The sequence below is a fragment of the Larus michahellis genome, chromosome 1, assembly GCF_964199755.1.
Source record: "Larus michahellis chromosome 1, bLarMic1.1, whole genome shotgun sequence".
Lineage (NCBI taxonomy): Eukaryota > Metazoa > Chordata > Aves > Charadriiformes > Laridae > Larus > Larus michahellis.
This window is the reverse complement of record NC_133896.1, coordinates 162,942,493-162,968,682: the sequence shown is the minus strand read 5'-3', so window position 1 is coordinate 162,968,682 and position 26,190 is coordinate 162,942,493. Positions and strand designations below refer to the sequence as shown.

The 26,190-nt window shown below is 43.0% G+C and overlaps 1 protein-coding gene across 1 annotated transcript in view; it reads left to right on the top strand.

Moving 5' to 3' along the window:
- The window catches only part of ITGBL1 (integrin subunit beta like 1), a 154,416-nt gene continuing 128,226 nt past the window's right edge, over positions 1–26,190 (top strand). The window contains exons 1-2 of the mRNA XM_074562067.1: positions 1–221; positions 1,455–1,666. Of these exons, the coding sequence (XP_074418168.1) occupies positions 100–221; positions 1,455–1,666 (334 nt within the window). The 5' untranslated portion in view covers positions 1–99. The remainder of the gene's footprint in view (positions 222–1,454; positions 1,667–26,190) is intronic.

The following is a 26,190-nucleotide window of genomic DNA, read 5'->3' as shown; positions in this document are numbered from 1 at the left end:
CGGGGGGAGCAGCCCTGGAGCTGGGCTGGTCCAGCTTGCAGCTCTCCGCACGCCTGGCCCGTCTGTCCGGCCGTCCCGTCTGCCCAGAGCGCGCTCCAGATGCGGCGTAGCCCGGTTCGCACCATGTATGTGCAGGGGCTGCCGGGGCTGGTGGTGCTGCTGCTGGTCACCTCACTGCCAGCTGGTCACCCCGCGCCGCCGGCCGGCCCCCCGGCCCTGCGGTAAGTGCGGCTCTGAAGCCTCCCCCCCGGGGTGGTTGTGACTGATTTATGAGGTGTTGGGAGCGCGGAGGCTGGGGTTGCGCAGGGAGCGGTGGAGCAGTTTGCGAGCTCTTCTTCCGCCTGCTTAAAAGTGACACCGAGGGAAGCACTCCAGGTTGCTGGTCGGTGGCATGCCAACTGCGGGGGGTCATTTGCTGTGGTGTATTTCACGCCTGAGAGGCAGGCTTTTAAAGCAGGGAAAGGGAAAGAGCTGGGTAGTGATGACATCCAAATCTCTAAATTTGGTAGGTGCCTAACCTAGGTAGGTGCCTAACCACAAACCCCAGTGTGCTCCTGCTCTTCGGCGCAGCGAGGCAGACTGCCCTTGGCTCTTCCTCTCCAGCAGGGCCAGCACTCGCCTGCTCTTAGAGTCAGCAGCTCCAGAGCCTCCAAAATCTTGTGTCTGAGAAGCACAGGTACTGGTCACCTGAATCCTCAGTATTCCCTAGCCTTGCGAACAGTTATTTTTGGCTTGGCCAGTCCTTTGTTCTCTTTTCCTACAATGCAGCTCCTGATGAAGCAAAGTGTGGTTTTCCCTCTGTATGTCCTGAAAGTCCTGATCTCTGTGCGCTGCAGCACATGGTGCAATTGCATGGCAGAGCTGCAAATCTTCAGATCTAGCATCCGGATTCTGCTGACTTTACTAAAAACCACAGCCATAAACTACACTATTGCATGGAAAGCAGTGGTTACTTTGGTTTCCTTTTCTGATGAAAGCATGGATCCTATATATCTGACAACCAGAAGGATTACTTCGGCAAGTGTATTTTATTAGAATGAACCATGGGCTTGCTTTTTGGTATCATATATTCCTGTTATGCTACCTAGATGTTTGGATGTATATGTCTTTTCTACACCTTTTGGAAAAATTCAATTCAAAATGTTTCATGATAGATAATCAAACTATACATGTATAGTATGTGTATATACCAGATACACATAATGAAAAAGAAGATGCGCCTAATGCAGTTAACAAGGTAAGTAAAATGCAGTATAAGCATTCCCACAGGTAGGAATGAGATTTCTGATGAAAGAGAAGAAAACTGGGTGATTTTACAGCAGTGGCATTAGAAACAATATTCTGGGGATCGGCTGAAGCCATGGCAGAGGGTAGTTTCCCATGTGAAACTCATCGTCTTTGATCTGCAGCCCCTGGCTTTGACTGTGGCTTGTTCTGTTTGCTGTCCTCCACAGGAGCGGTTTGGGTAGTTCTTCTTTGTGCCAGCTGTCCCAGACCGAATCGGAGCTCAGGTGCCGTGTCCCAGGGGGGAAGCTGTGCAGTGACAGGGGCAGATGCGAGTGTGGAGTCTGCATTTGCCAAGTGACCGAGTCCGGCAAATACTATGGTCCTCTCTGCGAGTGCCACGACTGGGTGTGCGAGACCTACGACGGGAAGATCTGCGCAGGTAAGGAAGCCACTGTGGTGACAAGAGCTTAGAAAATTCAGAGTATATATTATAACGAGAAACATGTTGGGAACACAGCACGCTGATGTAGTAGAGACAGGGTTATGTATGTGTCCCTGAACCATCATTCTAACCAGGATTGTGGGCACATCCAAGAATTTCACCAGATTTAAATGTGCAAGTCAAAGGCACCATCTCTGCCATAAAAAAGCTGTGCCCAGAACAAGCTTCATCTGCAGCAGGGGCAAAAGCAGGAGCTGCGTTGAGTTGGAGGCTCTGCAAACTGTGTTTTCAATCTAATACAGGACACAATATTGCTTGCGTTTTTCATATAATATTGCTGCATTTGAACTGCTTGCCTAGTGATAGGCATGTGATATCTACCAAGGCTTTAAACTATCTCTGAACAATCAATTTTCTCCTATAATTTTTTTTTTTCTTCTCTTACTATGAGAAAGATGGTTTGCTGTAACAGGTCCCACGCTGAGGATGTATAAATATGAAAACTCTGTTTTTCTCTAAGTAATGATAATGCTTTCCAAATAGAGACGCGTAACAACGTAATTGTATTGTGGTTTCAGAGATTTCCCCACTGACACTGTATTCTTTAATGTCAGATGAAATTACATACATTTCTGGGACAGAATTTAGTCCCTGCCAGTTGTTGGAACATGCCGCTTGGTTTGCATCTAAACATTATCACTCTTTCATCTTTCCAGCTGTCTTTACTTAAGTTTCTGGGCTATTTCAGTCAGATTTTGGACTTTTTCTTTTTTTTTTTTTTTAAGCAGCTTAGAATAGGATTTTAGAAAAAAGCAGGGCGAAGAAATGCCATCACATTCCTAAGGGGATTCAGCCTGGAGCTTGATGAAAGAGGCCAGAAGGGTACTTCATTTCTAGTATCCCTGTTTCAACAGCTTTACCAGATTCACACAAACGTGTCATCTTTTCAGGCCAAAAACTGCAATTAGGTCAATGGGAATTAGGTCAATGGGAATGCTACAGGAATTCTCCTAGTAAGAGGACAATACAAATGCATTCCAGCAGTGGGTTTGGCAAATTTTCTAGGAAAAAAGAGCAACTTATTTTAGCAACAATGTAGCTAAGAATAAGAGGTCCAATAATAACACGAAAAGATCAAGGATGGGATTATGAGAAAAAGTATTTGTATTTGGCACTTATGACTTTAAAATTTTGTGGAGAAAGTGATTTATAGACTCTGTAGTTAGCAGTATTAAGTCCAGTTACCTAAGAAATATCGGGGTCCGCCGATCATTTCAGTGCTTTGCTGACCCAAACGTGAATTTTCTGATTGGTGGTGGGATTTCAGTATGCTTGCTGTTCTTGCTGGGGTGATTGTATATAGTGAAACGGAAAGCTCCTTCAATTTTAATATTCTGCTACAAACTCCACGATTATGTTCCTGTTAATGTCACGAGCAGTGGCTGCAAGTTTTGTCACTGCTTTGGTCGAAAGGGGTGCTGACAGGATAAACAAACCCAAGAGACTGCTAACAATATTTAGCTTTTGTGTAGCACTTCATGCAGCAGTTCAAACATGCGACTGTTAAGTGATTAAACATTTTTTAAAAAACAATTTTTTGTACTTGTCACCTTTTGTAGCTGGAGTATTGAAGCCATGTTACCACTGAGATGTCAAATAATTTAAGTTCACTCTTCTGGAAAAAAAAAAAGTAGTGAAAAATCAGCACAAAGACATAGAATCATAGAATCATAGGGCTGGAATGGACCTCTGGAGATCATCTAGTCCAACCCCCCTGCCAGAGCAGGGTCGGCATAGGGAGGGAAACAGCTGTGAAGGGCCCAGAAGTTTTGCTTGTTTGCTTTGTTTTTTTGACAATGCTGCTGAAAGTCCAGCTGACTTTGTTGGAGTCCTGGGCTGCCCAGCACTGCAGGAGAGTGGCCCTGCATAGCCCTTCAGGACTGGGACATGGGGTCTGGATCCAGGCAGTGAAACTCCTCCTCTCAGGCTGTGCTTGCTGCCCTCTTCATTTTTCCCCCACGTTTTTAGTCACATATCTTTAAGTTGTGTCTATTAAGGGAGGAGGGGAGCGTAGTGAAGATGATCAGATCTAGTATAACTGGCGGGAGGCTGGTCCTTATGTTGTATGAATAACATCCACCCCCACAACCGTTCAACAAACCACATCTTCTGATGTTTCTTAACATTACGCCACCAAGCTGATTTCCCATGTATGACGTTACCTCCCTATCTTTGCATTTTTAAGCACATTTTTTGACTCAATGATGAAATTGTTTTTGCTCTAGGTGGATAGCCAAAATGTCTTACTGCAGTTCTGTTCGTGTTTCCTGCTTTGTTTTTCTTTTCCCTATTTTTATTTTGATTTTTGCTGTCCTATTTCATTGCGGGTCTCTCCTGATGAGTACAACAACAATAACTGCTGACTGGTACCACATGCGGAACTTCTAGACACTAATTGAATATTCCTCTAGAGAGCCGTGGTATTTGAGGTTAATGCTGTTTCAAATAAGCTTCTTTTCAAGCTGCCAGTGTGATGCCTCTTTCAAGTGACTGATGTCTAATCACCAGCGATGTTCATATTCAGAGTTGGACAGGCAGAGTTTGAGTCAGGAGTGCCAAAGAGAACTGTTTGCCTGCCAATCAGTTCAGACATACCTTTGCTTCCCTCTCCTGTCCCAAGCTGAACAAAATACTTAGTTGCTCAATATGCAGCTCGTTATCTTCAAGGCACTTTCTGGATCAGATCCACCTTCTGGATCAGCCATTGGACACGCATATTCTGAAGCGGGAAGGCCTGAAGATAGAGAAAATGTCCATCTGTTTATGATTTGCTTTTTCTTATCACCTTCTATAAGCAATGGGAAAGAGATTATGCCATGAGTAATGAAGAAGAGCAGAAGCAAATGGCTCTGTCCTTTTACTCTCCCTTGAGACCTCTCTGCTGTATTTCCCTTCCATGATGTTTCCAGGTGCTTTAGAGGGAATTCTGATCATTTTTTTGCCTTTTATCCCACTGAGATTGATAAAAGAATAGGTGATCTCTCATGGCATCAGAAACAAAGAAGAGAGAAATGAAGTGCTGTAGTCTGAGTCACTGAGTCTCCTGTCCCCGTCGGTGGCCTTTTTGTCTGCCTGTCATATCATAGAGCATAGAGGAAAGACGAATAGAGTCCCAATACTGTCATTCTCTTTGCAATGTTGGTGACATCTTTATTTTGTCATTTGCTGCTGGTCTTCAAGGAGATGAGCTAAGTGGAGGAAGACTGAATCAAACACCGAATCAAAATCCCAAAGGATTTATTCTTCATTCAGAGCAGACAATATATTTGTTGCTATTTATTTGCAAATAGTAGTTCTGATTTCAGACAGTTTCATATTGCCTCAGGCTTTCTTAGCACAAGTGGACCCTGTGTTGTGTGTAAAGGAAAGTGGAATGCGGCACTAATTCCTATCACATCACTGCTTGATTCCTATTTTTCTGTGGTTTTCCAGCATAGAGGGCGATCAATTTTAGTGATTTTTAATTAATTTTTTTTACTGTGCCTATGATTAATGAAGATGGAAAAAGTAAACTAAGCGTAGACTTCCATGGCCAGCTGGTGTGGGAACACTCTAGATGTTCCTCGAGAACAAGGCATGGAAATTGCCAGCTGGGACATGAGACGGTATGATTGCACTGCTCATTGCTGGTCAGACTAAGGGGTGGATACAATGCGGTGACAGTATAGAGGGTGACATATGAAGAAGGTTCCTCTTTGTTCAGAACTATATTGTCTTTGGTTTTCCATAGTTACCCAGATTTTATAAACAATTTTTCTTCCAAACTGAAATACCTTTTACACCTGCTGGATAATAGTGGCACTGCGTGCTTTACCACTGCCATAAGCAGTTGCTGGGGAATTTTTGTTGCCACTGTTCAGACCAGCGAAAGATTTTTCTGTTTCTTTCTCCAAAGCTGTACTTGCTGTAAGTGCTGTACCTATTTTAAGTCTAGCTCAGCAATGTAATGGCAGTGTTAGTCGCAGGTTTTCACAGCCAGAAGTGTTATCATAGTTATGTGAAGGACAGGAAGATATCAGTGCCATTATTTTCCACTCTGTACGGCTTTAAACTGTGCAGAGAGCACAAGTGAAAAAATAAATTGACAAGGAGTGGATGTGGAAATCCAAGATAAATCCGAATTGAAGTATTGATGTAATACATAGTTATGCATCCATGTGAGTTTATTGGATACGTGGCCCTATATATCAGTTGGAGAGAGTTGGGAAGTTGAGAATGGAATTCGGAGAACATTTTGAGTTGAGGACTGCTCTTTGCACAAAAGCTGAATAATGCTTTTAGGCAGAGCTGTCTTAGTTGAGTTGGAAATGCTCTAACAACTGCACCTTTGTATTCGTACTGAAGGGAGGTCTGATGCACTGACTTTTCATTGAGAAGCATTTCTTGCTAAAAGTGTGAAGAAAAGCCAGTCTGGTGACCTGCATTGATTGCCATTTGATCCAAAGTGAAATTCAAAGCCCCGGATTTTGAGAACAGGTGTAAGCCTCTTCTCTGTCAGAGGCCACATTTGTGAAGATTCAGCTGTGGCACATGTGGTCACTGGAGACACAGCCTCCTAAAAAGACCAAGTTAAAAATAGGGCAGGAGGCTACTGATGAAAATGGGGGTTGCAGTTCTTCTCTGACCTGGTTTGCTTTAGTCTGGATTTCAGAACTTGGCTTAAGTGACACTTCCTCCTGGAACAGGGGTTTGCAGGTGTGATAATAGCATATATATTCATCTCAAAGTGGGTCCTCCAGATTCAGGTAGAAGTGAAACTGTGACCGCAGAGACCTCATTGCGGGCTCGCTGCCTTGCTCAGTGCACGAGGCTCCGGCACACTTACAAAGCACAAGCTAAAGCCTGTATTATTCTCAGCTTTGTGCTGTTGGTACCTGATGGAGGTAAACTCAAGCAGCCTTTGAGACATCTACAGTTGCTGTTGTTCCAAATGCAGCCTGTATGTTCATAGCAGCAGCGAGCTTGGCACAAGGAGGAAGCTCAGAGGAAGGCACTGCGAGAGAGACTGCTGGAATGGAAGCATTTTAAAAGTATCTTGTTAAACAATTTGTAGCTAAATGCCTATCCCTCATTTTGAGCACCTTTATCTGCAGATGCTACTCTTGGAAAATACGTGCTAGTTTATAAACTAAAAGTGAGTGCACTGGGCATGTGGAAGGAGAGGCTTTTTGCAGCACCTCACAGAGCTGGAATGCAGCCCCTCAGGCCATCACCAACAGCAAGGCAGGGGAGGGAGCAGCATCTCCTTCACCTTTTGCCCTTCTTTAGACTAGGGTGACAAGCTTATCTGTTGCAGAGAAAAAAAGCAAGGCTTTGACACGGTAAATAAGCGTTCTGAATTTTTATGCTATTCATAGTCTTAATATGAACTGAAGTCTTTTTTTATTTATTTGAAAGCATACCCTCTATGACAAAATGACTTTCACAGACTGAGTCCTTTTATAAACGTTTGTGTTTCATTATCATTAATATGGAAAAGATATGGATGACAGAAAATAGATGGTGTACTTAATGTTACAGAAGAGTGTATTAATGGCCTTACCTGCTTCATCAGTGAATGGGTTTCAGTAAGTGTTCTTATGACAGCCTTTGTCAGACAAACTGACTGGCTTGGTAAGATTTTCTAGGCTTATTTAAAGTTTTTTTGTCGATAGATGGTACTCTAAAGGGCTTCAAACCATCCATCACTTCTGCCACTGGATTTTAGATCTTTCATTGTAGGTGTTCCCAGGTAGTTTGTCCTGACAAAGAGCATGTCACTAATTTTAAAAGTTGCCGTGAGCTTTTTTTAGGAAGAGAGAACATACTGTTAGGGCTGTACCAGGAAAAAGGGCAATTTGGGCTTAAAAAGGACTGGTGCTTGACTTCCATGCAAAGAAACACCCCAAAGTATATATGTGGTACTGGAATTTATCAGTGTTTTAACTGGAGTATGTGTTGGTGGAGGGAGGCTGTGTTATTTGGCCTCCTGTACCACAGTTGTATTGCTGGAGTCAAATTTCCTTTGGAGCTGGAAAGACTATGAAGAAGGCAGCAAAGGTGAAGGAGCTGGAATTTGAGTTTTTTTCTTTGAGTTTTTTCTTTGATTTCTTTTAAGTTTTTTACTTTTCCCTAGAAAGAGAGGATTGTTTTGGCCCAAACCACATGCAAGCCCTTCTCATAGCAGTAATTCTAGATTGGAAAGACACAGATCCAGACCTAGCGAGGTACGTTTTCCTCCACTCCTCTGTTCCAAGTCTGAGTATGTAATGAAAAAATGTTCTCCTTTTAAACAATATTTTGAAAGGGTATTTAAAAGCTTCCTTTCCTAGTGATGGAGCGAGTCTTTATTTGCAGATAGGGGTTTGTGAGTTGGTACATAGGGAGTGGGCTGGAACACCAACTCAAGCAGTTTGCATGATCAGATTCTCATATGAAGAGGAATAAAGATTCAAGAGAGTTTAATTGTAGTTGCACCTGTCCCCTTTCTTGAAAGAGCAATTACATTCCGAACGCTCCTAAGACCTGGTTCGCCCTTCTGCCTGTCCATCTGAGTAACAGCAGTGATATCTTCTAGGGCATTTTCTTGCTGGTGGCTTAAAGAGTGGCAGTCAGAGTCTTTGGAGGCATATTTACTGCATTTTATGGGGAAGGTGACTGGGAGTGCCAGCTCTGACACTAGCAGGGGTGAACTAACTAATAACTTTGCGATTTGGAAAACATTACAGCCCAATGCTATTGCCTTGGCAGCATCATGTGGCACGCTCCAGATGTTGTATCTGGGGCAGCTGCTCACAGCATTGTGTTCCTGGGGGCGATGCTGGGGATGGGGAGAGGTGCCAGGGGCTGCAGGGGAATCCTCCTGTGCCTCGAGCAGACCGCCACAGTCCACCTTCCTCAGTCATGCTTTTTCCAGTCCTCTGCTCCCAGCAGCTCCAGTTCGGTCTTTTAAACCAGGTGGTGTCATTCATTTTAAATACTGGGGATGTTAGCTTTCATGTTCTACAGTTAGAGGCTACTGAGTGAAAAAATAGCTCTTTTTAAGTATTTTTCCTGTTTTGCATGGATTTTCCTATTTAATTAAAAGGATGTATTAAGGTTATTTAAATCTTGAAGTTGCATGGTTGAAAGTTAAGAGATGTTAAATCATAGAATAGAATCATAGAATCATTTAGGTTGGAAAAGACCCTTGGGATCATCGAGTCCAACCATCAACCCCACTCTACAAAGTTCTCCCCTACACCATATCCCCTAACACCACATCTAAACGACTCTTAAACACATTCAGGGATGGTGACTCCACCACCTCCCTGGGCAGCCTATTCCATTGTGTAACCACTCTTTCTGTGAAAATTTTTTTCCTGATGTCCAGCCTAAACCTACCCCGTTGCGGCTTGAACCCATTCCCTCTTGTTCTATTGCTAATTACCTGTGAGAAGAGACCAGCACCAACTTCTCTACAATGTCCTTTCAAGTAGTTGTAGAGAGCGATGAGGTCTCCCCTCAGCCTCCTCTTCCTCAAACTAAACAGTCCCAGCTCCCTTAATCGCTCCTTATAAGATTTATTCTCCAGGCCCTTCACCAGCTTCGTTGCCCTCCTCTGCACTTGCTCCAGCACCTCGATATCTCTCTCGTATTGAGGTGCCCCAAACTGGACACAATACTCAAGGTGTGGCCTCACCAGTGCTGAGTACAGGGGGACAATCACCTCCCTACTTCTGCTGGTCACACTATTTCTAATACAAGCCAGGATGCCATTGGCCCTCTTGGCCACCTGGGCACACTGCTGGCTCATGTTCAGCCGCTTGCCAATTAGAACCCCCAGGTCCTTTTCTGCCAGGCAGCTCTCCAGCCACACTTCCCCAAGCCTGTAGCGATGCATGGGGTTGTTGTGGCCCAAGTGCAGGACCTGGCACTTGGCCTTGTTGAAGCTCATATCGTTAGCATTGGCCCATTGGTCCAATCTATCCAAGTCTCTCTGTAGACCCTCCCTATCCTCATGTAGATCAACATTCCCGCTTACGTTCATGTCATCTGCAAACTTGCTGATGATACACTCTATGTCCTTATCAAGGTCAACAATAAAGATGTTAAACAGAAATGGTCCCAACACCGAGCCCTGAGGAACACCACTTGTGACCGGCCGCCAGCTGGATTTAACTCCATTGACCACCACTCTTTGGGAACACCCATCCAGCCAGTGCTTGATCCAGCAGATCATATGCTCATCCAGGCCACGAGCAGACAGTTCTTCCATGAGAATTCTATGGGGGACAGTGTCAAATGCTTTTCGAAAGCCTAGGTAGACAATGTCCACAGCCTTTCCCTCATCCAATAATTGGGTCATCTTGTCATAGAAGGAGATCAGGTTCATCAGGCAGGACCTGCCTTTCATAAACCCATGCTGACTAGGCCTGATCCCCTGCTTGTCCATTATATGACTTGTAATGGCACTCCAGATGATCTGCTCCATGACCTTCCCTGCTACCGAGGTCAGACTGACAGGTCTATAGTTTCCCAGATCCTCCTTTCTGCCTTTTTTGTAGACGGGTGCTACATTTGCTACCCTCCAGTCCATTGGGACCTCCCCAGTTAGCCATGACTTCAGGTAGATAATGGAAAGTGGCTTGGCGAGCACATCTGCCAACTCTTTCAGCCCTCTTGGATGTAACCCATCCAGTCCCATAGACTTGTGCGCATCCAAGCGGTGTAGCAGGTCACTGATCACTTCCTCTTTAATTGTGATGACCTTGTCCAGCTTCCCCTCCCTGTCTCCCAGCTCATGAGGCTGGGTGCCCAGGGAACAGCTCGTTCCACTACTAAAGACTGAGGCAAAGTAGACATTGAGCACCTCAGCCTTTTCCTCATCCTTTGTGACTATGTTTCCCTCTGCATACAATAAGGGAGGCAGATTTTCCCTAACCCTCCTTTTGTTGTTAATGAATTTATAGAAATATTTTTTGTTATCCTTAACAGCTGTAGCTAGGTTGAGCTCTAGCTGCGCTCTGGCTCTCCTAATTTTCTCCCTGCATAGCTTCACTATATCCTTATAGTCTTCATGAGAGACCTACCCCCTCTTCCAGAGGTCATAGACTCTCCTTTTGTTCTTCAGGTCCAGCCAAAGGTCCCTATTTAGCCAGGCTGGTCTCCTTCCCCGCCTACTTGTTTTTCGGCACACAGGGACAGCCTCCTCCTGTGCCTTTAAGAGTTCTCTCTTGAAGTATGTCCAGCCTTCCTGGGCTCCTATATCCTTCAGGGCAGCCTCCCAAGGGATTCTGTCAAGCAGTCTTCTGAACAGGTCGAAGTTTGCCCTCCGGAAGTCTAAGGTGGCAGCTTTACTAACCCCTCTCCTTGTTTCTCCAAGAATCAGAAATACGATCATCTCATGATCACTGTGTCCCAGATGGCCACCAGCCTTTACTTTCCCCACAAGTTCTTCCCTGTTCACAAGTAGCAGATCCAGGAGGGCACCTTCACTCGTCGGCTCACTTACCAGCTGTGTGAGGAAGTTATCTTCCACACATTCCAGGAACCTCCTGGATTGTTCCCTCTCTGCTGTGTTGTATTCCCAGCAGATATCCAGGAGGTTAAAGTCCCCCACAAGAACAACGGCAAGTGACCATGAGATTTCCCCAAGCTGCTTATAGAAAGCTTCATCCGCCTCACTGCTTTGGTTGGGAGGTCTATAGCAGACTCCCACAGCGATATCAGCTTTATCAGCCCTTAACCTAATCCAAACACTCTCCACCCCATCATCAGTATACTTGATTTCTGAGCTCTCATAGCATTCTCTAACATACAGGGCCACTCCACCGCCTCTCCTTTCCTGTCTGTCCCTCCTGAAGAGCTTGTAGCCATCGATTGTGGCACTCCAGTAGTGTGAGGCATCCCACCACGTTTCTGTGATAGCCACTATGTCATAGTTTTCCTGGTGCATCATGGCTTCAAGCTCCCCGTTTGTTGCGCATACTGTGTGCATTGGTACAGATGCACTTCAGATGTGCTAACGATTCCAGCACCTTTTTGTGAGTGTGGGCCCCATTTCCCACCAGACCCCTCTCAGGTGCTACCATGATTTCTAAATGTCTGTCCCTTCTTTCAAATGAAATGGCAGCGTGAGAGTCATGCCCACCATCCTTCAAGCCCTGGCATGCCTCCTTTGGATTTATTCCTGACAGGCCCAGTTATCTCCCCTTCCCCCCTCATATCTAGTTTAAAGCCCTGTCAGTGAGCCTTGCTAACTCCTGCCCCAAAATTCTTTTCCCCTTCTGGGACAGGTGCGTCCCACCTGCCACCAGCAGGTCAGGTGACTCATATAGCAGCCTGTGATCAAAAAAACCCAAAGCCCTGCCGATAACACCAGTCCCGGAGACATGAGTTGATCTGATGCCTCTTCCTGTTAATTTCCTCATTCATGATTGCCACTGAAGGGATAGAGGAGAATACAACTTGTGTTCCTGACCCCTTAAGCTGTCACCCCAAGGCTCTAAAATCTCTTTTAATCGATTTTGGCCTCCTTCTACCCACTTCATTACTACCCACCTGAAATACCAAAAGGAGGTAATAGTCAGAGGAGTTTACTAGGGCCAGAAGTTTGACTAACACATCCCTGACCCGTGTCCCAGGGAGACAGCAGACTTCCCTGTGAAGTGGGTCAGGACGGCATATTGGCCCCTCCGCCCCTCTCAATAGAGAGTCACCCACAACAACGACCCTTCTGCTTTTCCTTTTGGAGCCAGTGGTGATGCTGGGTCCATGGCAACTTTGTTTTTCTAACATTTCTGGCCTGGGTGTATCGTCCCCCTCTCCAACAGCCAGTTCCTCCTGCAGGGCTTCATACCTGTTCTGCAAGGGCAACTGGGAAGGCGGGAGGGGCCGGGAGGGGACTCGCCTGCTTCCCCGAGCAGGGACCTGTTTCCATTCCCCTCTTCTCTGCGATCCCCTCCTATCGCCCGGTGACGAGAGGGGAGGGGGTCCTCTGACTTGTGTGGGGCCTCACCCTGTTCCCTCTTTCTCAGGGAGCGGGTCCACCAGTCACTCTCCCTCTCACGTTCCCTGATACTCCTCAGCCTCTCCACTTCTGCCCTCAGCTCTGCCACCAGAATGAGCAGATCATTTACCTGTTCACATCTGACACAGGTGTTGTCTCCGCTGCCCTCCGTCGTAAGTGCCAGGCTCCGGCACTCTCTGCAGCCAGAGGCCTGGATGCCCATATGTTTGCGTGGGGCCTCTGTCTGGGTGCCCACAGGTTTTTTAACAGCAGCCTTCAACCAGGTAGCAACCATGGCCAGATCCCTATACACAAATGACACCTTGTGACTCGACGGTCAGTTGGGGCAAGCACTGGTTGCTCTGTGCCCTGTGGCCAGGGACTAGTCCCTGCCCTCCCGGAAGCTTTGGCTTGATCGACCGGGGGAGGTGCCGTCTCCGCCGCAGGCTCCCTCAGCAGCCCGCCCCCCAGCTGACAGCCCTCAGCAGGGGTGAGGGCTTTTGCCGGCTTCCAAAAGCCTCAAAAAGAGCTTTTCGTCATCCCTTTTCGCTGCAGATCCCTTCCCCAGCGCAGTCTTAACCCACCCTGAAGCTGATCTCTGCGGCAAATCTGGCTCTCTGTCTCTAATGAAAGAGTCCTTTGCATTTGCACCATGATACATCTTGTAATTTTGTATTCGCTATGGTTTTCTCCAGTGGACTTATGCTCCAGTGACAGGAGGGAAGTGGTTGCTTCCTGATATTTGAAATAGTTTCGTTTACAATCTTGATAACGTACTTAAAGCAAGATATAAGTGTTAATCATTTACCTTAGTCCATTCATTTCTTTGAAATGTGGGGAATGCGTATGGCAAAGCAGTTTGTTGTCGTGTAACACAGGTTTCTTCATGCCCTATTTCCTCACTCCAGGTGTTTTAAACTATGTTTTGCAGAAAGTAACTGGATATTTGCTAAACTCAATGGTGCAAGCTGATCACGGAATCACGGAATCACGGAATCACGGAATCTTCAGAGCTGGAAGGGACCTCTAGAGATCATCTAGTCCAACTCCCCTACTAGAGCAGGATTACCTAGAGCACATCCCTCAGGGCTGCATCCAGGCGGGTCTTGAAAATCTCCAGAGAAGGGGACTCCACAACCTCCCTGGGCAGCCTGTTCCAGTGCTCTGTCACCCTCACCGTAAAGAAGTTTTTCCGTGTATTTGAACGGAACTTCCTATGTTCTAGCTTGTGCCCATTGCCCCTTGTCCTGTCGCTGGGAACCATTGAAAAGAGCCTGGCTCTGTCCTCCTTAAACCCACCCTTTAGATACTTGTAAACATTAATCAGGTCCCCCCTCAACCTTCTCTTCTCCAGGCTAAAGAGTCCCAGCTCTTTCAGCCTTTCCTCATAAGGGAGGTGCTCCAGTCCCATAATCATCTTGGTTGCCCTACGCTGGACTTGCTCCAGTAGTTCCCTGTCCCTCTTGAACTGGGGAGCCCAAAACTGGACACAGTACTCCAGTTGTGGCCTCACCAGTGCAGAGTAGAGGGGGAGAATGACCTCCCTCGACCTACTGGCCACACTCTTCCCTATGCAGCCCAGGATGCCATTGGCCTTCTTGGCGACAAGGGCACACTGCTGGCTCATGGATAATTTGCTGTCTACCAGGACCCCCAGGTCCTTCTCCTCAGAGCTGTTTCCCAGCATGTCCGCCCCTAACATATACTGGTGTTTGGCATTCTTCCTTCCCAGGTGCAGGACCCTACACTTGCTTTTGTTGAACCTCATTAGGTTCTTGTCTGCCCAGCTCTCCAGCCTGTCCAGGTCACGCTGGATGGCAGCACGGCCCTCTGGAGTGTCGGCCACCCCTCCCAGCTTGGTATCATCAGCAAACTTGCTGAGGATACACTCTGTCCCCTCATCTAGGTCATTAATGAATATATTGAACAAAATTGGTCCAAGTATTGACCCCTGAGGGACACCACTCGTTACAGGCCTCCAACTGGACTCTGTGCCGCTGATCACAACCCTCTGGGTTCTGTCACTCAGCCAGCTCTCGATCCACCTCACTGTCACCTCGTCTAGCCCATACTTCCTCAGCTTCCTAATGAGGATGTTATGGGAGACAGTGTCAAAAGCCTTGCTAAGGTCAAGGTAGATGACATCTATGGCTCTCCCCTCATCCAGCCAACCCGTTATAACATCATAGAAAGCTATCAGATTGGTCAGGCATGATTTGCCCTTGGTAAATCCATGCTGACCACTTCCAATAACTTCCTGTTCGTCTATGTGTTTGGAGACGACATCCAGAATGAGTCGCTCCATTACCTTCCCAGGGAAAGAGGTGAGACTAACCGGCCTGTAGTTCCCTGGGTCCTCCTTCTTGCCTTTTTTGAAGATTGGAGTGACGTTAGCCTTCCTCCAGTCCTCAGGCACCTCTCCTGTTCCCCATGACTTTTCAAAGACGATGGAGAGTGGTCTAGCGATAACATCTGCCAGCTCTCTCAGCACTCGCGGGTGCATCCCGTCAGGGCCCATGGATTTATGAATGTCCAGCTTGGCCAAGTGAATTGAGTCTCAGAAGCCAGAAGCCCCTCTTCTTAAGAAAACCCTCTTCGTACTTCCTAACCCTAGGAGAGCCAAAACTTCTACTTCCTGAAACATCCAGACTCATTTCTTGTCTGTCCTTTCCCCTTCAGAAATTCTGGGATACGAGTAGAGCTGGTATATGGTTTGAATGGCTTTTCAGCAGATGAAGGTAGAGGTGTTTCTTTTAGAGGTGAATAATGAATGGCATTTGTGTGTGAACAAGAGGTAAACTTGACTAATCCAGTCCATTTCTATGTCTGTATGTCCTCGTGAGTATGTGCACTAAAAAAAAAATTAGTTGAGGGATTTTCTTTGTCTTTTCAGTTGTACACAGTTTTTGACTCGTTCTGGGAGCAATGTCTGTGATTTTTAAATGAGTAACAAATCTGGATGTCTAAAATACATTTCTGTGGGGAATAACCTATTTTCCAAGGGCATAGTTCAGAAACTAAATTTAACCACTTTCCCTTTCTTTCTCATATAGCCACATGGTGATTACCTTGTTTACTTTGGGGAATCTTTGAGATGCTCAACTGTAATCTTTCTGCCTCTGAACAGGGTTTACTGAATTCTTAGGGACCACAAACTGATGGTAAAATCAGCTGGTAGTGCCACGCTCATACAAGCAGGATAGATTCCTCCCCTCCAGGAAAGAACGCGAGCTCCACTTCAGATGGTGTGAACAAATCCGCTATATGGCACTGGACTTCAATGAGCGCAGCATGCAGGTCTGATATACACCTTTCTTTGCAGTTCTTGCAATAAGTTACTAGAGGGTGTATATTTTTCTTCTGACGGGAAGCTGAGGGTCAGAGATCAAAAATATGCCTCCTGATCATCTCAGACTGATGGTGAGACTCGGAAGAGAGCCCAAGTATCTGAGTCCCACTCAGGGACTCTCAAACCACTGAGTCGCCAGCAGGTGCAAGAAAAAAATGAGATAGTATAAAAATTGTCAGTTAAGGCTGTGTCAATTTTTTTTTTTCATCTGTAGGTGCCAAAAATACTATTACATACAAATAATAGTCATGTATTCCTTTTCCAAAGAACCATCTGTGCATTACATACTACTGAATTGTTGATTCCTATGTATCGTTATCCAAGTGAGAGCAGCTTTGATTTATGAAAACATCCAGTGCGTTTCCAGCTTACAAGTGTTCCAACTATAAATAAGGAATTGAATTTGTAGCAGGTCAATCCCACAGAGAATCAGTCAGACAAACAGTTTGCTCATTCAGAATATTCTTAAATAACTTTGATTAATCAAGCTAAGAGTAATCATTTTCAAAGCTATTCCAGAATTATAGGCTTTTAAACAGAAAGAAGGTTTTAAGTTCATATCATTTTAAGCTTACCATGAAAAGATTATAAAGAAATATTGACAACTGCAGGTGCAGTGATGTGCCTGGTAGACTGTATTCCAGAGTACAGTCTTCAAAATGGTGGTTTGTAAAGTCATGCTTTGAAGGATTACTGGAGAAGTTCTGACCTCTCCCTCCAGGAGCAGGGAAGAAATGAAATGGAGAACAACCAATTTCATCTTATGAGCAAGCTTGCAGAAGGTCCAAATCATGCTGAACAGTGGCGATGCCATGACAAAAAGCCATGTAAGAACATGTTGCAGTGTGGTTCTCCTGAACGCTTTTGCAGAATTGTGCCTTTTAATCACTATGTGCTCTACATGTGAAAAAAACACTTACACGGGCGCTCACAACATACAGCACTTTTACCCTAGTGATCTGCACTGACTTTGTTCTTTCTCAAGCAGTTTTTAAACTGGAAGTAGAGGCAATGAATTAATTGTACAACTGTAGACTGACTTGCAGTGGTAAGGGTGAGACCTTTCTTCACAGAATTGTAGAAGTCAGTATTGCAAATTTACTTAGCTTTTTGTCTGTTGCCTTTGTAGTCAGGTAAATTCTGTGGTAAGCAGATAATCAGTAACAAATGTATTTAAAATCAGAAAATGGTCATGCAACACTTCATTAGAGTACTATTGTAAGACTGGTACTTCTAATGACCATCTTTTGAAAGAATTTCATTTCATTCTTGCTTCTGTTTGAAGCCACAGATAACTCTCATCACAAACATAGCAGGCGTCATGAAGCACAATTCCCAGTTTGTGCTTAGGAAGAGATCCAGGCGCCAGCTATCACTGAAAGAAAATTGCCCATCACCTCCAGAAAGGCCAGTTTCTCTAGATGAGAGTATAGGAACAACTGCAACTGAATATAACTACTCTCCATTTATGTAGATTTGCCTACAGCCTGTTTGTGGAAATCTTTTATTTAAGGCAGAAAGCCCAGGTTTCATTTTTACAATTATACTTCATGGAAAAAAAAGATCAGCTCTCATTTAGCTTCTTAACCCTAGATGATTCAGCCAGTGCAGCTTAACCTAAGGCTGTCATGCCCTGAAGAGCTTTTGGAGCAATGTCTTTCCTGCTTCTGTTCCGGAAAATCCATCTGAGAACTTCCCAGAACGACCCACTCTGTGTAACCTTTTCCTCCACCAACCCCAGGTGGAGGAACTTTTCTTCTCTTTCGCAAACATATTCCTTTCTCATTCCCAGGGCTTTAGGGCATCATCTTACAGTGAGAGGGACTGGTGCATTTCCTACTGCCTTTTTTTCCCAAGACTGCTTAATTAATTGGAGCATGGAGGAGAAATGTTAGAGCATATCACTGGCAGTGGTTGTAAACTGCTTTCCTTTGTATGTTGCCTCTTCTAAACAGAGAGGCTTAACTGTGGCATAAATTTGTGTAGCACAACAAAAAATAATTGTGCAAGGTCTTTTCAAGATTTATAATGCTTAACTTCCTACTAGCTTTGTGTATGTGACAAACAAATAAAACAAAAAAATTGACTGGAGATGGGACGGGCAAAATTATCAAACTCCAGTCATGTACTTTGTTAGATTTAGGAGTGGATCCTGTCACTCATCTCTACTCTTCAGGTTAATAAATGTTTTAATAAAAGCAAATAGTGTGGCTTTTAAAAAAGAAATCTAAACAGAAGGCTACGTTTTCTGCTGACATAAGTCTAAGGAAATCAATACAGTTATGCCAACAGAGAATTCGTCTCACAACATTTCCTTCCCTTGTTTGACCAGAATCTCCAGTTAATAGCAGACAGAAGTACAACAGCATCATACAGACCCTGTCATTTACCTGCAAATGAAAATGGTAAAACAATAATAACAACAAGGAAATCTCCGAAGTTTAGAATGCTTTTAAGCTTGACAACATTTTATGTGATTTTCTGATTTGTTTTTCTTTTGTGTATTGCGCTACTTTAAAGAGTTACATGTTACTCAGCGGTAGTTTGACAGGACATTTACCAAAATAATTTTTCTCCAGACTGGCAGAGTTGGACTTAGCAGAAATGAGACTTTTGTGTGAAAACATTCTACTATATGAAACCCAATCTTTCAAAGATTTAGACTCTGCTGTATTATTTAAGGAATTGGTTACACTGACAGAACTATCCCAAGTTTTATTAAATGGTCTGCTGATTTGGAAAGTCACAATAAGATTAAGATTTTGTAATTGGATGAGCAGTGTAAGTAAGTGTCAATCCGCTCTCCCCTCGCCATCTTAATGCTTTTGTATATGAGTTCTGTGGGATTTTGTTTTGTAAATAAGAAAATGCCATTTTAAATGCAACTGTTAATTGCTTAAACGTATGTCTACTACACTTACATGCAGGTTGTAAGAGTTTTTATTTACAGATATTAGCCTGAAAATATAGCATGATTTCTCTCTAGGTGGTTTCAAAGAAACATGTCACCTGAGAATTTTTTGAATGAAGTTCTTGCAGGATAATATCTTGGAGGCTATATCTAAGTAATACAGTGACTGCAGACTTCATTTTATTTCATGGGTGCCTATCAAAGGAACTCATAGCGGTTTTTAAAATAATCTTACTCTGCCTGGGACATCATTTGTCAAGCTCTTTCGAAACAAGCTCATAGTTCCTCTGGCCCTTCATATGGGCTTCTAGTCCTCTGTCTTTCAGGGTTCGAGATGTCATCTTGGCTTTTCCTCCATCTTTTTCTGTATGAGCTGTGGTTGCCAGCTCCACTGTGAACATTTTGGTTATCTGCAATTGCCAAATTATTTTTCCTAATTCCAGTCCCCTTTCTCAGTCTTTTCTGCTTTTTGGGTGGTCTCTATCTGGCCCAATTCCTTGGCACTGCTCTTCACAGGTTTCCTAATCCATTCCTCTGGCTCATCAAAGAACAGTTTCCATGAGGATGTGGGTGGAAGTTAGACCTGCCTTGTCTCTCTTTACATTTCCTGGTGGCTCTTTCTCAAACCCATGACCTCTGCTCTCACACTTGTGTCCCAGGACTATATAATCTTAGAGGAGGCATGCGTTCAAGAGGAGCTGAACTGCCTTGGGTATTCACTGACCTTGTAGAGGCTAACCACAGTTGTATGAAATTTAATACTGTTTCTTAGCTCATACTTTATTCATATGGGTGTTTTTCAGTTGTAGAGGCTCCTGGTAGGATATGAATCTAAACCACAGAATCTTAAATTTAGGCATAAATCAGGTGTGCACTGCTGTATCGTAATTTCTCCCTGCTTCTCCTCTTTCTCCTTCCTGGAGTAGATGGCACAGCAGAAATTTTACAGTTTATTTTAGTTACTCCGAATTATCCGAATTATATTTCTTATTCCCAAGAGAGGGAATGTCTTTGACCATAGTAAAAAAGCTTGCCTTAGGGAGACTGTGGAATCTCTGTCACTGAGGGGTTCAAGAACAGGTTGGACAAATATCTGTCAGGAAGGATCAGCATGCACTTGTTTGTGCCTCCAGGTACAGAAGTGGACCAGATGATCTCTTCCAGACATCTCTTTGAGGCTGATTTTCTTTGATGCTTCTGTGAAACCAGTTCTTGTCCTGGTGTTCTGCCTTAGTGAGGAGGATCTGTGGTAGTATAATCATAGTTTTTGTCATGCTATTATGTTTCTAAATGTAATAATTTATTGAAAGGGATACATAACCATTGATTTTAATCTGTTAAGACTAAGAACTTTCATTTTTCACAGTATTTATAAAATATGAGTGTCTGTTTTAAGTTTCTAAATGACCACATTTCTAAATGACCACTACCAAGTCTCTAAGCAGGAATGATCCTGGGAACAAGCTTGCTTGTTTAAAGTTTAAGCATCTTTTCAACAGAGAGGCATAAATTAATGCTTTCTAGAGATAAGTGGTGGATTGACTTCTGTAACAAGCTCAGAGTCATGGAAAACATTTTTTTTATCTAACCCTTGCAATTTGATGTAAAGTTAGCAGTAGAAGCATTAAACAGAAACATTGCTATTTTTTTATTTGCTTTGTTTAAACAAATGGATTCTTAGTCAACCACTGACCTTATGGATAACTGGCAAAATGTACAAAAATGCAAGGCAAAGTGAATGGTTGCCCTGCAGTTTGATGCAGGATAATACAGACCAAGACAAAAATGGTATTCTAGAAGATCCTTATCCTTGTTGGCACCATTAAACAGCAAATAACATAATTCCTGCTTAAACAGGAACCACATCTGTTCTGCATTTTTCACTGTAAGTAAACATGTAAAAATGTTTTGTCAGATAATGAAAAAAGGGTAGCAAGTAGCATTACATTACTAATAAACTTATAGAAATAGGCCATTTTTTAAGTGCTGCTATGGGGCTATGCATTCCCTATATTGTCTCAATGCAATATTATACCCTACAAAAAGTTAATTATTCTTGGATGGCAATGAACTGAACCCTGTGTTGATAGCTGAAAACTGCCTAGATTGATGACAAGCCAAAAGATGTTGCCATTGTGGCAGTGCAACAGTTCTATAAATCTGATTTCTTTCATATTAATGGAAATTGGGGTATTGCCCCTACTATTCCCTTCTTCACCTTAAAAACACCCACCTATACACAGACTAAAGCATAAAGCACAAGCCTGTATGAATGTTTCTTCCTTCTTTCCCTCTGTTGGTCTTCCTGCATTGCTTGGGCACGTGGTCTTCATCATACTTGTTGTGCACATTTGTAGAAAGGAAATGGGGAGTTCCACCCCCAAAGAAAGCTTTCCCCATCTTCTCCTTTTCTGCTGCATCCAAAAAATATGAAATTATAAGCTTAACTTTTCCTTTAGCACAGTGTTCACCACATCTCTTCAGACCAGCCCTTCGTGGAGTTGTGGTTTTGGTCTTGCTGATATTGTGTCCTTCAATTGTTTGTTGCTGCTGCAAAGCAATGATTTCAGAAGCTGCTGTAAGGGAAAAATCTACATTTCTGGACTGTGTATTTTATAAAACCAAATAACTCCGCAGTGCTTAAAATTTTTTCTTAGGTTAGCCTTAGACGAAAAGACAGTACTTTTAGAGGGTGGTGTTACTCCATCTGTACTATATGACACAATTGTCACCTGGCAAGTGTAGTGATGGAGACCAGTGTTGAAGAGTCCTGTAGTGTCTTGGCATAATGAACATTCCCATTATACACTATTCTTCCCCTTTTGCTCTGTCTTTCCTCCCCATGTGAGTCACATAAGTGGCTTTAAATGTCTTTCAGTGAGTCATATAGTATTGCTGATGGATAGTTCTGCTAATTCTGTCCCTACTTTAATGTCACTATATAGAGAGTCTCTTTGCTACCTAAAAACTAACATTTCATGTGGTCATCTGCTTGACACCTTTATAATAAGTACTTGCTTTCCTTAAGTACACTTTTTTTTGTCATAGCAATGTCAAAACCTCAAGCTTTTGTTTGTGTTCTGAACTGTCAGTTTGAATTTTTAAATCCTGTTTCAAAAATGGATCAGACTGAGTGTTACGTTGGCTGCATACCTCCTAACACCTTCTGGCAAGCACCAGAAGCCAAGAGTTCCACTCTGCCGTGGCTTATTGCTTGGCTGAAAAAGAATCAGAATGCACATAGGAAATTTAATGTGGTGAAAGTGAGAAGAAGAAAAGGATTGAAGGTTGGAAACAAATGTAAAGACTTCGTATACAAGTGGCAGCTGGAATGTATGAGACTACATGCAGTACAAAGTGTTCCTCGGAAGAGGAAAATGTAGGTCTGTTACAGCAGCCACAGTTTTTAAACAGTGAATTAATTTTGTGATGTTAACATTCGCAAAATTCCTAACCCAGTGCTTCGTTCAGCCTCAAATGAAGGAGACAAATGCCTGAAGACATTGTGCACGTGGTATAGGAAGGGGAGACTAAGCTGGCAGATGCCAAAAACTGATAGGGAAATACTAACACCTTTCCAGGCAAACAGCTAGGCAGGAAAATCCTATTTTAGACACTTGGATAAGCAACATATATTTCTGGAAAAAATGTGGGAGAGAGCCAAAAAAGACGATTTGTTTGACTGCTGTGCTGAAACATATTGTATTGGCATTACAAGGTATGTTTTGGCATTAAAATGAAATGAGCAGTGATATGAACATAGTTCAATGTCTTCATTGCTTCCCCCTCAAGTAATGGCTTCTTCCAATGTAGCGTTTTAATGATAAAAGTATTTTCACAGTCTTTTTGATAATAAGTGTACTTAGAAATGCAATTTGAATAAAATTGGAGCACCTCTCCTATGAGGAAAATCTGAGAGACCTGGGTGTGTTCCTGTCCAGCCTGCTCTGGGTAACCCTGCTCTGGCAGGGGGTTGGACTAGATGATCTCCAGAGGTCCCTTCCGGCCCGTACCATTCTGTGAATCTGTGATTCTTAAAAATAGTATTTCATTCCTTCTCAAAATACTGGAACATGTGAAATAAGCAGTTAAAAAATAATAGTAGCATCATAGCTTTTAAAACTTCTAAGTTTGAAAACTAAAACAGATGCATCTAAGTAGTAAGAGTCACACTTCTGGTTTCTATAGAGACAAATCAATGCAAAGTCGTATTGAATTTTTTGCTGTTTTGAGACGTAAACCTTAAAAACAAATATTCCTTGTATTGTAAATGGAATATAACCATCCATAATGCTTTTAAGTACCATCTGTTTTCCTGTTCTTGTGTGTAGTTCTGCTGTTGGTATAGCGTGTATGTTGGCCAAAGGTGCGCTTTGATATACCTGACTTTCAAACAATTCCAGAGGTAATATAACAAGATTAGGTCTGTCGGGAGTTACTTGGTCTATAAATATGTCTTGAGACTGCTTTTTTTTTTTTTACTTCTTTGCAAGATGTCCTAGTGATGTATTCAGATTTCAGTTCATCTTTTGTGCTACTTTCCAAACATCTAATGTTAGGGTATTCTACAGAAGGCTCTCTGAAGGTAGTTTATTGCATACCATAAGCGTCATTCCTACTCTCAATTTCTGTGTTTTCTCTTAAGTATATTTCCACCTGTGTTTTAACATGGGTGCGAAATTTGATCACTTTTGCTATTTTGTAAAAGAGCCTAAGAACACTCTCTGATTTACAAATCCTGAGGAATGAAAAGTGATACGGAGCTGTGCAGTCTGCTGAGTAGACTTGTGGGCTTCCCTCTGTAAATGTTTTAAACTAGTATTGTCATGAACTTTCAAGACATATTTTTTGATTCCTGAGTAATGAGCCATGGTTGTCAGAATCCCATAAAGAATCGCGCGGTAGGTAAATGAACAGGGAATTGACAGAAACATTGGTATTGGAACAAATACTATAGAGGATGGCTAGAGGCAACCGTTCATCCTAGAGCATGAGCATTTCATCAGGATGAAAGAGAGAATTTCATCCTAGACGATGAAGTGAGAAAGAAGTAAATAAGCATAGATACAGCTGTTAATAACTACTAGAAACAACAGTCATTTTGCTTCATTATTTTGCCTGCCTGCAAAACTTCAATTATTTTGCCTTCAGTGTTTGTAGTGGTCATAGTGAAATTAGAACATGCAAAATGAGTTTAGGTACAAGTAGCAGAGAGTACATAGGCATTTGTTTTTCAAGCAGCAGAAATGACAGGGTTAGGAAAATTAAACTTCAGGAATATTAATATCAGCTGTGCTAAGACAACATTTTCAGGGTCTTCTTACCACTGCTGTTGACAGTAGCTGTCTTTGTGTCACAATTTTGATTATGTTGCACACTCGACATTACAGGCAGACTTACCTTCATGATAAAAGAGGCATTTCAGTGCTCCTTTCTGAAATTCAGCTGTACACATCCAGCTGTACTGCCCACCAGGAATCCATCACATGTCAGAATTAACTGGTTAATTTTTTTTGCTTTTGTGAAAAGTGCTAGTTTTCATGGTCAAGCAGGAATTTTGACAGGAAAAAAATGAATACATACATAAAAATCCCCCTGAAGCACATCCCTTTTTCTATATACCTCTTACTATAAACATACGAGAATATATTTTGCCATCACAAAGTAAGGCTTGTCCAGTCTCAGAGCTCTGAATTTTTACCATCTTTTTCAGCAGCATTGGTCAAATTGTGAAAAGAGAAAGAATGGGCTAGGTCGTAGCCAGTCTTAGAATGGCATCAGAAAATGATTTAGGTTGGAAGGGACTTGTCGAGGTTGGCTGGTCCAGCCTTCTGCTGAAGGAGGGCCAGCTTTGGAATGAGATCAGTTGCTCAGGGTCATTGCAGACATGAAGTCAAAACATGTCTATGTGACAGGATAAAAAAAATTTGCAAGAAGTACAGATGAACTTCTGCTGAAATAGTGCTCAATTCATCTGACTCATTTGACAAAAATTAGAAACAGTTAAAAATAATTTTTGACACAAGGAGAGATGGGTTATGAAACTAAACTGATTTATTTTGCCATTTTCTTCATATTTTTTTTAATATAGCAAAGTATAACACTTTTATCCTGAGAGTTGTTTTTTAAAGCTCTGCAGTTTGAATCAGAAAAAAAAATAAGAGAGAGAAACACAGAGGCAAGAAAGAAAAATTTTGTCTTGGATTGTCTTTTAAGGAAGGGCTGTTAATTAGGCTAGTTCTACCTTCCTTGCTTGCACGCATTCAGTCCATCCATGTGCCCCAGGTTACTTTCTGTTTCTCAAGTTTCTCTGACCTCTTAAGGGTCTAGCAGACCTGACTTTTTCTATTGAATATGTGTTAACTGGTTGGGTTGATTATTCCTGGGTTTCTTCATGAAATGTGTGATGAACTGTTGGGCATTTCCTGTTGGAAGACAAGCGGAAGGTGGTACATGATACAAGCCAGAAAGCAGAGGGATAGACTTGCTTAGTCCTGCAATTGAGCATTTTTGAAGTTGCAAGACCTTGAAAGTTCATCAGTTGAAGATACCCTGAAGGAATGAACATGAAAATTTCATTATTCTGATTAAAAAAAAAAGAAATATTAGCTTTATAGCTTGGGTCCAAGCATCTTTTTGTTAATGTAGGGTGCAGTCATAAAGCTGCTATCAGTGTCTCAGACTTTGTGCCTAGTAAGAGGCCATTAATAATCAAACGCAGTAGCATGGTTCATCGTGGCTGTGTCAAGTTGCATTGTCACTGGTAACTGAAAGCTTAATGACTCCAAGACACACAATTTCTGGGAGCTTCAGACGAAGGTTTTTTTCTAGCACTTGATTACAGCCTTGCCAAGCCAGCAGCTGTGACACTGCTTAAACACTGGATTAAGAATTGGAAGGTCTTGTTGCCCCAGCTCAATTTGACTATGGGACGGGTTAACTTAAACTCCCTGTGTCTCATTCTCCCTTCTATAAATGGGACGTAATGTTTACCATCCTTCCATAAAAGACTATTTTAGATGGTGGTTGAAGACTTCCACAGAGCTGTTTGGTGTTAAAAATACGTAGTATATTGCTACCAAATAGTCGGTCTGGTCTTGTCTGTTAAGCGTGACATCAAGAACAAATCTACCAGCAAAAAGTTAAATAAAAAACCTCACCTAGGTGACCCTTTGCTCTATTCATCCATCAGCAGGGAAGTAAACAGTTTGTCTATGATTGCTTGTCTCACG